Genomic DNA, 17120 nt, shown 5'->3' on the forward strand with positions numbered 1-17120 from the left:
TTACAGACAAAATTGGTGGCCTGAGGAGTCCATATAATAGTGAGCACAATCCGGTCCAGGACTCCCAAGAGATCAGGAACAGCAGCAGATGACATATATGTCCCCAGGCTGTGGTCTTACAACAGCCTGCATCTTTTGCTAGACCAGACTGAACCCAGGCCATCGCACTCTTGTCTTCCTTAGACGCTTCCTTCCAGGCTGTGACTCCTTTGGTCTCTGTGACTGTACTCTTCACTGGTTCTCATCCTACCTATGCCACCGCTCCTTCAGTGTCACTTACAACTCTACTTCCTCCTCTCTTCCTTTCTCCGTTGGGGTCCCCCAAGGTTATGTTCTTGGACCTCTCCTTTTCTCAATCTACTCCACCTCCCTGGGTCAGTTGATTGCATCCCACGGCTTTAAATATCATCTCTACGCTGATGACGCCCAAATCTATCTCTCCACCCCCAGCTCTCTCCATCTGTCTCCTCACGCATTACCAACTTACTAGCAGGCATATCAGCCTGGATGTCGCATCACTTCCTCAAACTCAACCTATCCAAAACTGAGCTAATGATATTTCCTCCCTCAGGTGCTGCTTCCCCTGATTTCTCTGTCAATATCAACGGCTCAACTATCAACTTGTCCCCCCACGCCAAGGTCCTAGGTGTAATCCTGGACTCTGAACTAACCTTTCGGCCCCATTTCCTATCTCTATCCAAAATTTGCTGCCTCAACCTCCTCAACATCTCCAAGTTACGCCCCTTCCTAACCAATGTCACCACAAAGCTTCTAATCAACTCCCTAGTCATCTCCCGCCTCGACTACTGCAACTCCCTCCTCATTGGCTTACCTCTAAATAGGCTATCCCCACTTCAGTCCATCATGAATGCTGCTGCCAAGCTCAACCACCTCACAAACTGCTTAGCGTCTGCTATACCCCTCTGCCAATCCCTCTATTGGCTGCCACTCAGTCACCAAATTAAATTCAAGATACTAGCTATAACTTACAAAACCATCCACAACCTGGCCCCCAGCTACATCTCTAACCTAGTCTCAAAATACCAACCTAATTGTTCTCTTCGCTCCTCCCAAGACCTCCTGCTCTCAAACTCCCTTGTCACCTCATCTCATGCTCATCTTCAGGACTTCTCCAGAGCCTCTCCCATCCTCTGGAATGCTCTACACCAATCTGTCCGATTTTCTCTTACTTTATCCACTTTCAGATGATCCCTGAAGACTCATCTCTTCAGAGAAGCCTATCTGGCCCCCACCTAACAACTGTACATTTATCTTCTTAATCAGCACATCGCCCACAGTTACCTCTTGTATCTCTTGACCTTCCCTCTTAGACTGTAAGGTGTAAGGAGCAGAGCCCTCTGATTCCTACTGTATTAAAGTGTATTGTATTTGTACTGTCTACCCTCAAGTTGTAAAGTGCTACGTAAACTGTTGGCGCTATATAAATCCTGTATAATAATAATAATGACTCCGACATCCGGCCATTCTTCCCCACGTCCACATAGAGAAACTCGCATGCCGCCGACACCACCGCCAACATCATGTTTTGGACAGGTAACCCTCTCCACTTCATTGAGAGCTGAATGCATAAATAATGTGTGTTACTTTGGCCAGCCCCTCCTTATTTACACTATTGGCAGCCCACTGGACAGGTAAGAAGTGTCATATTAAAATAAAAATAATACAGACTGTCCAAATGTAAGCACTTTTTGACATTATGCAATTAGTTATCAAGATAATAGGAGAACAAAACTTTAAACAGTACCATTTGAAAGTATTCAGGCAGGCCCTTTCACTACGTGCTTTGGTGAATTCATCCATAAATATGAACACAAAAGAGGTAGGTATAGTGTGTGTGGGTTTGGCAATGTCAGCAGATAGAGGATTGGTTTTGGTTGACTTAGCGGTTGGGGGAGGGAGGGTTCCAAATGATTTTGGAACCCCCAAAAAAAGCCTCTGGCACTCTGCATGAATTTAAGCACACAAAAAAAATGTATACACATTTTAGGGGGTGTTTAGGGTAAAGCTGGAGCTGACAAAACACATTAAACATATTAAGTGACTAGGCTAGGTGTGTATGGGCCCAGGATAGCATGCTGGGGAGGTTAGTGAAGGCAAATATGCATGAAGGGCAAAAAAGGAAGTTAAAAACTTCCAGCATGCATGAGGATAAAGAGGACATTCACAGCATATTACAATCATAGTAATTAGGGAATGATGAAATAAATACAATACATTAGCAAACATTAAATACATAGAATGTGATGTTAAAGGAGAAATCTTACCTTAATATAGTCCTTCTGCAGGACCTGTATGATGGCAGAACAGGTCTCTGGAATAATGATCCCCAGAGCCTGGGGGGAGATGCCTGTCGAAAACTTGATGTCCTGCAGACTTCTCCCCGTCGCCAAGTACCGCAAGTTGGCAACTAGCCTCTGTTCGGGAGTGATGGCTTGCCGCATGCAGGTGTCCTGCTTCGTAATATAAGGGGACAGCAAAGCCAACAAACGGTGAAAAACTGGGTCCGCCATCCGGAGATAATTCCTGAAATCATCAGGATTATTCTCCTGGATCTCCCGCAACAAAGGCATGTGCGAGAATTGGTCACGCTGGAGTAACCAATTCTTGGTCCATAAACTCCTCCCCGCCCTGTTCATGGACTGAGCTTGGGTCAAAGTAATAAGAACCTCAACACCAAGCCCCTGCATAGCACAAACTCTACGAGGAGTACGTAACCGCAACATGGCTTCAAAACGGTCGGCTGGTCAGAACGAACTAACAGAACGCACTGAAAATAAGAAAGGCCTGAGAAGAGCGAGCTGAAAATCAGGAACGAGCGGACAAGAACGCACTGCAAAATCAAATACGTGCTATAAAATACGCACTGAAAACTGCGAACTGACTACACGCACTGAAAACCAGATACGAACCCTCAAGCACAAACTGAAGAGCAGTAACGATCTGAAAAGCACGAGGCTGAAAAGCGCGAATCGTCTCTCACCAAACTTCTATTAACACAAGATTAGCAGAAGGAGGAGCCCAAAGGGTGCCACACTTGGTATTGAACTTCCCTTTTCTAGTGCCGTCGTACGTGTTGTACGTCACCGCGTTCTTGACGTTCGGAAATTTCCGACAAGATTTGTGTGACCGTGTGTATGCAAGACAAGTTTGAGCCAACGGGAAAAAAATCCATGGATTTTGTTGTCAGAATGTCCGATCTTGTGTAAGCGGCATAACAGTCTGTGCTGGAACCTATTTGCTTGCTTAATGAAACCATTCAGACTTTTGGGATGTGATCAGTCTGCAGCTAGCTTTCTTGGATTGAAGCGCAGTGTGGAGCAAGGATGGGCTCCTGGGCTTTGGCACCCAGATGGTCCACAGTATCAAGTTGGATCAAACTAGTTTTGGCAGTGGTAGGATATGCTGTGATCACTTAATTCCAGGCAGAATAATGCTGTAGTACTATAATTAAAGATTAATTTAAATACTTTATTATTTTGCTTTAGGTATAAAGCAGTTACTGGATTCCTTTTTGTTTCATCTTGGATATATAATAGCAGAAAAGTGGCCTGCGTTTCATATTCAGTTGGAGGTGAGCCATGTTCAAATATTTCACTTTGTGTATTAATCTGACCAATAAGTTTTGTTAAATTGTTATTTTTATGTTTCCAAAAACAACTGTAAAAAAGGCAATAAAGACTTTTAACCACATTCTGGATCATATTTCACGGGAAGATAAGAAGTCGCTTCAATCCTCTGAAGAGATGAGTGCTCTGCTGTAAGTGATATATGTAGACTCTAATAATTCATCAGAACTGTTCAGTACAACAACAATTAATATATGAAATTTAACAGCCAATCAGCATATTTTTTTTTTTTTGTGAACTAGTTACAAGAAACTTTGGTTGATAGACTTTACTGTTCTCTTTTGTTCTAGCTTATCAAAGAAGTGAAAATCTACTTAGTAATGTATATTTCTTAATTTCTAAATAATGCTGTTGCCTTCAGCTGTATGTGAAAGTGCTCAGCTATTTCCGATTGGAAATTGTAATGTAAGCTACTCTTCTCAGTAGATACCTCATTGAAAAGCACAAATACAGGTGATACTCGAAAAATTAGAATATCGCACAAAAGTTCATTTATTTCACTAATGCAACTTAAAAGGTGAAACTAATATATGAGATAGACTCGTTACATGCAAAGCAAGATAGTTCAAGCCGTGATTTGTCATAATTGTGATGATTATGGCTTACAGCTCATGAAAACCCCAAATCCACAATCTCAGAAAATTGGAATATTATATGCAGTCAATAAAACAAGGGTTGTACATAGAACAATATCGGACCTCTGAAAAGTATAAGCATGCATATGTACTCAATACTTGGTTTGGGCCTCTTTTGCAGCAATTACTGCCTCAATGCGGCGTGGCATGGAAGCTATCAGCCTGTGGCACTGCTGAGGTGTTATGGAAGACCAGGATGCTTCAATAGTGGCCTTCAGCTCTTCTGCATTGTTTGGTTTCATGTCTCTCATCTTTCTCTTGGCAATGCCCCATAGCTTCTCTATGGGATTCAGGTCTGGCGAGATTGCTGGCCAGTCAAGCACAGCAATCCCACGGTCATTGAACCGGGTTTTGGTGCTTTTGGCAGTGTGGGCAGGTGCCAAGTCCTTCTGGAAAATGAAGTCAGCATCCCCATAGAGCTCGTCTACGGAAGGAAGCATGAAGTTCTCCAAACTTAATGAAGCACAGTGGACCAACACCAGCAGATGACATGGCTCCCCAAATTAACAAGGACTGTGGAAACGTCACACTGGACTTCAAGCATCTTGCAGTGTGTTTGCTTCTCCATTCTTCCTCCATACTCTGGGTCCTTGGTTTCCAAATGAGATGCAAAATTTGCTCTCATCAGAAAAGAGGACTTTGGACCGCTGAGCGACAGACCAGGTCTGTTTTTCTTTAGCCCAGGTAAGACGCTTCTGACGTTGTTTGTTGTTCAGGAGTGGCTTGACAAGAGGAATACGACATTTGAAGCCCATGTCCATGATTCGTCTGTGTGTGGTGGCTCTTGATGCACTGATTCCAGCCTCAATCCACTCCTTGTGAAAGTCCCCAACACTTATGAATTGCCTTTTCCTGACAATCCTCTCCAGGCTGCGGTCATCCCTGCTGTTTGTGCATCCTTTTTCTTCCACACTTTTCCCTTCCACATAACTTTCTATTAATGTGCTTTGATACAGCACTTTGGGAACATCCAACCTCTTTTGCAATTACCTTTTTGAGGCTTTCCCACAATGGTTTTCTGCACAACTGTCAGGTCAGCAGTCTTTCCCATGATTGTGATTCCTACTGAACTAGATTGAGAGACCATTTAAAGGCTCAGGAACCCTTTTGTAGGTGTTATGGCTTAATTAGCTGATTAGAGTGGGACACTTTGAGCCTAGAATATTGCACCTTTTCACAATATTCTAATTTTCTGAGATTGTGGATTTGGGGTTTTCATGAGCTGTAAGCCATAATCATCACAATTATGACAAATTACAGCTTGAACTACCTTGCTTTGCATGTAAGAAGTCTATCTCCTAATATTAGTTTCACCTTTTAAGTTGCATTAGTGAAATAAATGAACTTTTGCACAATATTCTAATTTTTCGAGTATATATATGTATATATATCCTGTATATGCAGTATAAAGCTAGACGTATTTCATAGAGTAGAATCCTGTGTGCAAATCTTTGTAAATTGACGTTTACCCTCAAAATGCTGCAAAATACTAGGCATTTGGAAAGCTCAGCTGATCCATACAACAATCTTCAACAAATTGAGAAGCAGTGTGTGTTAAAGTTAACAAGTAACGCACAATATTAATATAACATACTGAATTTTCTACGTTAGTAATTTGAACTTTAATTTATATTATCGATTAATAAACGTTAGATGGCAAAGCAGTGTCTTTAAAGCATATTTATCTGGTCATTGTAGTTCAGCTTTTCTCACTCATCAAGCTGTTTGTAACTCTGATTAATAGGATGGGGAAAAGGAAGGAGATCACAAGAATATGGAAAAGGAAAGCATTATTTTAAAAACTGCTCATTGCCACCATGCCTTCCAGAAAACAAATTGTGGAAGTCAATCAGCACAAAGAACAGTTTTACTTTAAAGAATTAAATATGCTGATTTTTTTTTTTTTTTTTTTAGGAAAACCATGGCAAGAAAATTGTTTGAAGTTGGGGGTATGCCATTTGCATTTTTACTGAAAATGTTGGTGTATTCTATATGGATTGTTCCTCACAGGCATAGATGTTGCCTAATATTACTGTTGTATAAATAGCGCACTATACAGTATATCTGCATACAATAGGCCAAAAATGAGCTTTCATTAGTAGATGTGTGCCAGTGTAAAAAATAATTGACTCTGGATTTTTGCTTTTAGTACCAGAATAATGCATGTAATAGCAGATAGTTTAAAGGAAACCTATTTAAGAGAAATCAGATGCTGCCATGCTGATCCAATGCCTTTAGTTCTTTTGAGTCAGTCAGGACATCAACGGCTGCATGCTTGTTTCAAGGCATTGACATAGAGTACTACATTTATATGAATAACACGAGAGCAAGGCAACTTTTTAGGTTAAGCAAATTAAAAGCTATCAACCACTCAGATCATATTCTACCTAGCATAGGTGGGCTCACATGGGCAGGACAGTTCAAAGAACAATATGGTACAAAGAGTTTCCCAATCCCAGTACATTTACTAGCTAGTCAGCAGAAAATCTAAATTTAAACTTTCAAATATTTGCATTCAAAACATAGGTTTTTGTTACATAAGTTTGCAAATAAATCTAATGCTGCACTGCAGCTTCATAGCATCTATGAAAGGTGTAGTCCGCCAGGCTTTTACTGTAGGTTGGCAATGGCAGCTTACAGCACAGGTTACCTTTAGGCAGCCTTGTCTGGTTACACAATCTTTCTTAAATTCACCAACATACCTTTTACATGTATACCAATATTTAATTTATTTTTTTTTCTATTACTGCTGTAGACTACGATGGTCAGGTTGCCATTTCTGAAGCCTTATGTAGAATGACGCCTAGAAAAATGAGGGAGAATCTTGTTCGTCAGTGGTTTGATGACACCTTTTTTGCAAATGCTTTTCTTGATATAAATGACAAGGACTTTGAAACGGTAGGTGTCATAAGGTCTTTACATACCATAAACTGCAGTAACACAGAGCAGCTAGGTAGATATCCCGATTGCTGTGGGTCTCTGCAGGTCATTTCACATGGCAAATAAATTTCCTAATGTCATACATCTCAACTTTATTGGATAAAGTAAGATAGAATATTAAAAAATTCCAACACCTTTTGAAAGCAATGACACAGTGCCAAAACTGTGAAAAATAATTGTAAGCTTCCGTGTGTGGAAATGTATTTGTTCTGTTCTGTAAAAATGCTAGATGACCTGTATCACTTGAATATTTTTTTATTTATGTTTCAAGCCAGATTTTTACTTGCAGTAATGGCTTGCAAATCTTATGTACAACAAATCTGACTCAGAATAAATCAATTGACTGGATGGACAGTAAATATAATTTAATTTAAAAGTTTGGTAAAAAGAAAAATCTATTTTTCATGAACGGTATGACTGCAAAGTTGCCCACCATATTGATTTACCGTCTGGCTGTGTTCACACTCTCAGCTACAACCAATTGAAACAGTGCCTCATGCCCAAAACTCCTGGAGTAGCTGACAGCTGCCATATTAAAATGGAAGGGTCCGCTCTTTCTTCTGTTTTTTTTTTCCCCCAAGCAGGACCCCCAAAAGGGCTGACACTGCCATTGAACAATTTCACATTCCATTCACCTATGATGACATCTGACGTAAGCTAATGCCACAAACCTTGCAAAAGCCAATTCCAATTCTTCTCTGAGCAGAAATGTACCTGGTCTTTTCACTTATCTGCCTCTTTTGCTGACTAGCAGTGTTAATTTTGTCAACGAAAAAGTTTTAGTCATAATTTTCGTCAGCGGCATTTTAACTGTGACCGAAATGAAAAGTACACCACATTGTCGTCCACTGACAAAAACTATGATGAAAATCAATTCCGTTAACGAACAAAAACTAAGCGAAAATGTAAGGCAGGGACGTTTACCCTCAGAACTTCCAGTTTCCACCAAGCTCCTGCTTCCTCTGGATGGGGCCTGGCATTTGTAGATAGGAGGCTGTCTGCAGAAGTTTAACAAAGGCTGTTATCTGCAGCCTTAAGGGGAATGTTCTATTAGGATGGCAGGGGCTTAGCTGTTTAGTTAACCCTCTCACACGCTGCCACACACTCACACTTCATAATGACTAAATCTGTGTCTTTAGTACATGATCAAACCTTAATACCATGAATAATAATCTATTATATTTTTCACTCCAGGAGTATATAAGGTGTTTGGAAATTGTAGAGAAATGCTTAAATAATGCATTACAATCCAACTAAACCCAATAGACCTAAATGGGTAGGACATTTTAGTTGACTATGTACTGGAGATTTAATCGACTAAATATGACTAAAACTTAAACGCTTGCAGAAGACTAAAATGCCATTTTAGTCCTAAGACTAAAATGAAATCCAAATTTGCTGCCAAAATGAACACTGCTGACTAGTTGTCTACCTGACCAGCCAGTGAAATCATTTGAACTGTGCAAGTGCTTAAAGTGTATGGCTTCCTAATGCCAATAAACTGACTACTTCCAAATGCAGATAGATATTACTATAGTTTGGTCTACATTTTAGGTTTTCAGTATATTCAGTACAAGACAATAAATGTAGCATGATATATGGCACCACATCCCAATATGTATGTCTTATGAACAATAATTAAAATCCAAATTGATAAAATTAGAATGTTATTGTTTGTTCATAATAAAACATTTATGCTTTTAAAGCTGTTGTGAGTATAATCCCTGGAATTTTGAGCACCTTTAAAAATGTCTGTTTCTTTCTTTCTTTTCTTTTTTTTCCTTTCTTTCTTTTCCTTTCTTTCTTTCTTTCTTTCTTTCTTTCTTTCTTTCTTTCTTTCTTTCTTTCTTTCTTTCTTTCTTTCTTTCTTTCTTTCTTTCTTTCTTTCTTTCTTTCTTTCTTTCTTTCTTTCTTTCTTTCTTTCTTTCTTTCTTTCTTTCTTTCTTTCTTTCTTTCTTTCTTTCTTTCTTTCCAGGCAGAGGGGAAAGGCCTTTTATTGCATGTGGTCTCCCTGCAGCTGACTTTTTTTTTTCCTGTTACTGGAGGGGGAAACCTCAGACAATTTTTTTAGGGTAGGCGCAATTTACTTTTTAGCAAATCGACAGGTTTCTGAGTTCAGATCATCTTTTAAAATTCGATTTTTTTTTTTTTTTTTTTTTTTTTCATTTACAATTGTAATGGCTATGACTAAGGTTAATTGCCTAAACATGTAAGCTGTTCTTATCTTCACTATTCTGTAGCTAAATAAAGACACTGATACGGATGTGTAAGTTGCATGTTTTCCTTGTCTATCTACAATTGGTATGCATTGAGCATAATTTTGTAGATCATACATGCCTATGTGATAGTTTATTAGAAAAATGTATCAGATAACACTTAGATGTGTAATTCCAAAATTGCCAGTGCATGTTCTTATTAAAAATGAGGCAGAGTTGGTGGATGCATTTTAGCTGCTGATTGAGTTAAACCTGGTTTTCTTTTCTAGGACTGCAGAATATTTTTGAATTGCCTTAATTTAAGGTCACAGGATACAGTAAGGTACGTACGGAACCAAATGTGTGTTATAAGAATAAAAAAAACCCAGAGCAGCTGTTCAGTCTTACTCCACAATAGGTTTGTAAAAATGCAATGTTGGTTTTACGCCAGAAAGAAATATCGACTTTATTCATTCATTCATTCATTGAGACGTTAGGTTTCCTTTTTTTAACCAAATACTTATGACATTGCTAGTTTTAAAGCGGATAGAAAAATGGACTTTATTCAATGTAATCTGCCAAAAGGTTTTTAGAAAATCATGCTGGTTGGTCACATGTTGAAAAATACACTGGAGTGTTTAGCTACACATTTTCACAGTAGCAATAAATACTGTGCCACAAAATTGAATTATGTGGGTCTGTCTAGATTCCTAAATATCTTGGCATGATGATACCAAGGATCATGATAGTAAACTGCCAGTTAGTTTTCAGACATAGTATGTTACATGTCAGGTATAAATGTATCTGATATTATTTCTTGAGAATTTGTTTGTTGCAGGTTTTGGTTGTCTGCACAAAGGAGAATCTTTGTTGTGCATGCTGCCATCTAATGGCCATAGATAAAAATACATGTGAAACTTTTTAGCAAAAAATTGGCTGTATTTTTCTCATTGCTGTCTTCATCCGCAAACATACTCATTTAAGTAGCTTGTGGACAGCAGTTATTGCTATTTAAACAACTTTTTATCTTGAAGAGTGTATTAATATATAATATGTTTTGGCAAGCTTTACTTTTATATCTTTATTGGGTTTCATATATCTTATGGTTTCAGAGTATACACCTATCCATGTGTTGATGCTTTTGCTGACACAGAAAAGGTAACATTTATGTTGTGTGTTTTAAGAATCTGACCTAAGCAGTTTTGTTTAGTAAGTCTTTGGAAGCATAGTTTATATATAAAACATGGTGGATGCTAATTAAAACTGGAATTTGCTGTTGCAGTCAAACCTTCATGGTTTTATACCTGCAAACCAGTTACAGATCTACTCTTCCTGACCCGACTTTAATAACTTGCATACAAGTGCCAAAAACTGAAAATTGATGCACATGTATGAATTAAAAAAACAATATTTTTTTACTTTCTGCTACAAAACATATCCAATACAGAAAACCAAATTTCTTCATACATTTTGGCCAAAATGTATTATGGTACATGTCTTTGATGAAACAAAATACCATTAAGTGTATATTGATTGGTTTGCGTGAAAGTTATAGCGTCTACAAACTATGATGTGTGTGTATATATACTAGAATTGTATTTTTTATATTACTAACAGCGGTGATCAGCAGTTAATATGGGGACTGCGATAGTGCCGGCGGCAATCTGACCCTAACTGATGCTGGGGGGAACTGACTAACTACCACTGACATTACCAGTAACATTAACCGCTTAGTGACTGCCCACCATAGATTTACTGCGGCAGGGAGGCCGCTCTGCGCCATATCACGTACCTGGTACATGATCTGACAGTTCCGGGTCTGGGCGTGTGTGCCACTGGCGACCCACTCCCACTGTGATTGGACACAGTGGGAGCCAATCAGCAGGTCCGGCAGACGCGATGTGCATCGGGACCTCCTGATCGTTCAGGAGAACGGCAGACCACCGTTCTGTGAGGGGTATGTGATGATCTTGTGTTCATGCTAAGCAGGAACATGGATCTTTACATTCCCCCAGTCAAAGCACGCCCCCCACAGTTAGCAATCACTATTGGGGAACACGTTTAACCCTTTGATCGCCCCTGATGTTAACCCCTTCCCTGCCAGTGTCATTAGTACAGTGACAGTGCATATTTTTCTCTTTCAAAATGTTTATTGAAGATCAGAAAATTACATGAGATAACTATATCACAATAGGAGAGAATGTTGGATCAGCAGTACACATTATCTGTATAGACAATTATCTCTCATCAGAATTCAGGTAACATAGTAGCAAAACTTCCTGTGTTCTGGGTAACAAGAAACAAATACTGATAAGGCACCTAGGTCGTCTGTCGCTCCTGACACTCCTAATGGGTGCATACTGTATCATGAGGCGACTGGTGCGAGGAATAGCATCAAGTGCCATTTGTATCGTTACCAGACCCAACAATTTGGAATTGACAGTGGTTTCCAGAGTTGCGGAAAAGTCCTATGATGAGCATCAAGGCTGAGGATACAACAATCCTATCAGGGAGTATGTCCAGCAGTAGCCTGTTAACTCCTGAGGTTGTGATACTGATATAGGCTTAGAACAACGACAGAGATGAAACTCTTATAAACTTGAACTTTATAATAAAACGGAAAAGGAAGAAGAGGTGCCAGATTCCGTGGAGATCACCCTGATTATATTGTTTTGATGCCGGGGATGAGAGAGGTTCCTACGTGTCTAGCCCAAGGTTCCCATGTTGCTTCAAATGTTTTGGTAGTGTTTAGTATTGAGCTGACCATTTTTTCATGGGTCATGAAGTTTGTCTAGAAAAGAATGTATTTGATCTCATCTGTTGTTAACTCCCTGGTACAATTTTGCGTAGAATGCCTGAAACTATTGTAATATGCGTTGGGGGTTTAGGGTCGTGGACCCATCCTGTAAATGAATTTTCGGGAGTGTAAAGGAGCGTGATTTGGGAGACAGTTTAGAGGCTAGCATTTAGCCCACAGTGTGCTTATGTTGGTAGAATCTTGCTCCACTCCATCGGATTATTTTCTCGGCCTTGACCGTGAGCGCAAGGTTTAAGGCGATGCGTCTAGTTAGGCTATAGAGACCTCCAAGGGGTCTTTTTGTGGAGTTTGCGTAAAGTGAAGAAGTCCTTCTCCAGCATCTCTACTTCCAAGGTTCTTTCTATTTTAATCTGAGTTGCTATTTGTATCATCTTTCCTCGGATCGTTGCTTTGTGGGCTGCCCATAAAGTCTCAGCCGAGATTCCCTCCACGTTGTTAAGGAGAAAGTATTCCCTTAATGCTTTTTCAAGTTCTAGAACCTTAATGGGGTCACTAAGTATAGTTTTGTTGAGTTTCCAGTGTGTTAGGGGTGGTCTAGTGGAGTGTCCTTGTAAAATGAGGACCATTGAATGATCTGAGAGCACCGTGTCCTTAATGTATGATTTGCAAACTGAGGGGATATGTATCGAGGAGATGAAGATGTGGTCAATTCTAAAAGAAAATTTTGTAACCTTGGCCAGATCTGTGCCTTGCCACAATTCTGTCTCTGAGCATTTCAAGCAGTTCCTTTGACCTCATGATTCTCATTTGCTCTGACATGCACTGTGAGCTGTAAGGTCTTATATAGACAGGTGTGTGGCTTTCCTAATCAAGTCCAATCAGTATAGTCAAACACAGCTGGACTCAAATGAAGGTATAGAACCATCTCAGGGATGATCAGATGAAATGGAGAGCACCTGAGTTAAATATATGAGTGTCACAGCAAAGGGTCTGAATACTTAGGACCATGTGATATTTCAGTTTTTCTTTTTTAATAAATTTGCAAAAATGTTAACAATTCTGTGTTTTTCTGTCAATATGGCGTGCTGTGTGTGCATTAATGAGAAAAAAAATGAACTTAAATGATTTTAGCAAATGGCTGCAATATAACAAAGAGTGAAAAATTTAAGGGGGTCTGAATACTTTCCGTCCCCACTGTATGTGATTGTTTGTGGGAAATTTTCATTATGTCCTCTTTAACTCCGTAGTAGTGGGGTTTAACTACCACGTCTCTGGGGGATCCATCTTTCCTAGGGGAGGCTCAGTGTTCTGTGGGCTCTGCCTAACTCTAGTCTGTGTGGAGCTATAGGCGGAATGAGGATTTTGATGAGATCTTGAACTGCCTTGGGGATATCAGTGATAGACTTTGGTATGCCTCTGATCCAGAAGTTATCCCTCCTCAAATGATTTTCCAGGTCATCGATCCTGGCCAGGGCCACATCCAGCTGCTCCTGTATAACCTGGATATGGTCTGTGTTTTGTTAGCCCTGGATACTGTGATGTCCAGCTTGTGTTCAATCGCTTCCATTCTGGAGCTTAGGTTTTGGAAGTCTGAGCGAATGTCATTAGTGATTTTTTTTTTTTTTTTTTTTTTTTTAGTGTGAGTAAGGCCTCTGTCTAGCAGCTCTGATAGCTTAAGGTACAGGTCTCCTGCATTTAGGGGAATGTCTGTGCCTGGGCCTCCAGGGGTAGTGATAGTATCCAGGTGGACGGGGGTTTCTCCCATAGGGGATAGCCGGTAATTGTCCAGTGATCGTTCAATGAGCGATTCCATTGAGGCAGGGGATGGGGATATGTTGTGGGTGATGCTGGTGGATGCCAGGGGTGTATAGGCTAGAGTTGCTGGGGTAAGAACTTGCCTGTGCTCTGTTTGTCCTCCTGTGTGCTGGTTTAATGGCTGAGATGCGGTCGCCATCTTGGATTCCCTCGGCGGAGAATTGCGGTCCCAGGTCCTGATGAGCTGTGCTCACAGGCATGAAAGGGCTGCTGGGGGTTCCCCAAACGATTCCTGCTGGCTACAATCCGACGCTAGGATGGCTTGATGGCTGAGGCAGTGTGGAGCTCCTGACTTACGCGGCCATATTGGAAGCTTTCGCACATGCGCCTCGACAGTGCATATTTTTTAGCACTGATCACTGTATTGGTTTCACTGGTCCCCCAAAAAGTGCCAAAAGTGACGGTTAGGTGTTCGATGTGTCCGCCAGCAAAATCACAGTCCCACTAGAAGTCGCTGATCCACGCCATTTCTAGTAAAAAATAACTATAAAAAAATAATACACTAAAAATGTACCATAAAAATAAAAATATACCATAGTTTGTAGACCCTATAACCATTGCGCAAACCAATCAATATAAACGCACTGGAATTCTTACCAAAACTATGTAGCAGAATACATATTGGATTAAATTGACGAAGAAATTTTGATTTTTGTTTTTTTGTTTTTTTTGTTTTTTTTTTTTTTTTTTTTTACAATGTTTTATAGCAGAAAGTAAAAAAAATTTTTTTTTTTTTTTTTTTTCAAAATTGTCTTTCTTTTTTTTTTTTTTAATATAGCGCAAAAAGAGGTGATCAAATACCACCAAAAGAAAGCTCTATTTGTGGGGGAAAAAAAGGACACACATTTTATTTGAATACAGCATTGCACGACCATGAAATTGTCAGTTAAAATAACGCAGTGCCGTATAGCAAATTAAAAATGGCCTGGTCATGAAGGGGGGGTGAACCTTTCAGAGCTGAAGTGGTTAATATAGTGATCAGTGCTAATAGTATTTACTGTCACTGTACTAATGACACTGGCTGGGAAGGGGGTTAACACCTAGGGCTATCAAGGGATAAAAATGTGTGCCTAACTATGTGTAATATGTGCTGCTTTACTAATGGATTGCAGTTTCAGGGATGAGAAACAGAGATTGTTCCCTCTGTACAGAGCTCTGTGTTGATTGCCAACACAGAGCTCTAGGCTTTGACTGTACACAGCTGATCAGCAGGTCCCAGCCGTGAATCATTGGCTAGGACTTTCTGATAGGCTCCCGCTGGTGGGGGACAGCGGTGTACTGGTATGTTGCTTTGCACGTGCGGGCCGCCGGTCCACAGTATATTGCTGGTGGGCAACCCACAAGTGGTTAATCACGTGAGTACTGACTTGTAATACCCCTTCATGAACAGACCATTTTTTCAGTTTTCAGTGCTGTGATTATTTGGCTGACAATTAAGCCATTCAACACTGTGATCTAATTTTTGCCACAATTTTTTAATATTGAAGCATGTTGGCATTGAGGTGCTTAAAACATGGCGCTTGATAATGAGAAATCATTAATGAACAGGTCATACAGAGAGAGGGAGAAGGCGAAGAGGTTAATGTACAGTGGGAGGAAGGAGATGAGGGAATTTAATGTGCAGGATAAGGGAGATGAAAGGTCACATAAAAAAGCAACATGCAGACCATTGCCCTTTGTGGGGAAGCAGTGATCCCATTGTAAAGTTATGACATGCCCCCTATTGAGCAATAACACAACTCATGCTTTCCGCTGATTGGAGAGCTCTGGCTGTGACTCAGCAGGGGGTGTGACCTCTGCAAAAGAAGTTGTTGCTTCCCCACAAATAGCAAGGGTCCCGTTCTGAAGCTGCTGACAGGGAAGAAATCAAACTGTAAGACTTTAAGCTTTTGACTTTTGTCACAATAACTCTGTAATATAATGATACTGCTAAATTTGGTCTGGGCATCTAGGTTTCAAGGACCTCTGTTAATGAAGTTGTTAATGAGGCAAACTGTGAGCATTCTGGCCCTTTTGGACAGGTGCTACACATTATTGCTAAGAAAAGAGAAAAAAGAAGTCAAATACTTTTTAACCTTTAAGTATCAGTAAACTTTCATACCAAGTATTATATGTGAATGTTTGGTATCTGTTTACTTGGCGTAACATCATCTTCTATACTTTACCAAACAATTGGGCATTATATTGTGTTTTTGTGCATTAACATTTTTTTAACATGCAAAAAAGTGGGTTTGAAAAGCTACTGCGCAAATACCATGTGATATAAAAAAATTGCAACATCCACCGTTTTAAATTGAAACATTATTTTTTTGGTACTTGCACAAATCTGTTAAATGTGTGGCGTTTTGTTTTTTTTTTTAATTTTTATTATGTTATATTATGCTTTGACATACTCTTTTAAGTTAACATCAGGTTGAATGATTGTATTGTGGTGAATTTTGCCTATTTGTCTTTAAGTTGACTAGGCCTCAGGATAGTAAACTTGAACACTTTTGGATTGATTTCAACATTGGAAGTAATAGCATTTCATTTTACATACAAAACCCAAAGGTAAGAATTAGAAATGAATAGTCTTTAAAAATATTGGCAACAACACAAGAACCCTTAAACTTGCCGACTGCCTCCCCACTCTCCATAGTCTTGCAGTTTAAGTATATAGGGATTTAGGTCTCCGGTGATCTCACTGCCTTTTTGGCCACAAATCTACAACCGGTGGTTTCTCAGCTTGCCCATAGATGTGGAATCTGGAGGTCCCTTCCTCTGACCCTGGTTGGTTGAGTGAACCTGAAATTGGCCAACTCCTTACTCAGTTTATATGGGCGGGCAGGGTCCCCCGGTTGGTGAGATTTACACTGCAACTCCCTATATCCCAGGGTGGATTGGCACTCCCCAACTTTAAGTTCTATTATTGGGCGGCACTCTTGTGACTGTCAGGTGGTGGTTTGGACAACTAAAGGGGATCCCAGTAGTAGTTAACACTGAAGCTGCGTTGCTGGCTGAGCAACTTAGTCTTCCATGACCCCAAATCTAACCCAGGCATATCGACTCCTATGTCTACTGCGATCAAAGTCTGGCAACAGATGACTAGGTATGTAGGAGAGTCTAACACCACCCCGCCCTTCACACCGCT

At 40.1% G+C, this 17120-nt stretch overlaps 1 protein-coding gene across 1 annotated transcript in view; it reads left to right on the forward strand.

Annotated features, from left to right (window-relative positions):
* SYCP2L (synaptonemal complex protein 2 like) overlaps positions 1–17120 on the forward strand; it is a 256224-nt gene that overhangs the window by 50886 nt on the left and 188218 nt on the right. The window contains exons 6-12 of the mRNA XM_073632795.1: positions 3507–3592; positions 3690–3778; positions 6197–6231; positions 7038–7180; positions 9708–9760; positions 10530–10575; positions 16448–16540. Of these exons, the coding sequence (XP_073488896.1) occupies positions 3507–3592; positions 3690–3778; positions 6197–6231; positions 7038–7180; positions 9708–9760; positions 10530–10575; positions 16448–16540 (545 nt within the window). The remainder of the gene's footprint in view (positions 1–3506; positions 3593–3689; positions 3779–6196; positions 6232–7037; positions 7181–9707; positions 9761–10529; positions 10576–16447; positions 16541–17120) is intronic.

The sequence above is a fragment of the Aquarana catesbeiana genome, linkage group LG05, assembly GCF_042186555.1.
Source record: "Aquarana catesbeiana isolate 2022-GZ linkage group LG05, ASM4218655v1, whole genome shotgun sequence".
Taxonomy (NCBI): domain Eukaryota; kingdom Metazoa; phylum Chordata; class Amphibia; order Anura; family Ranidae; genus Aquarana; species Aquarana catesbeiana.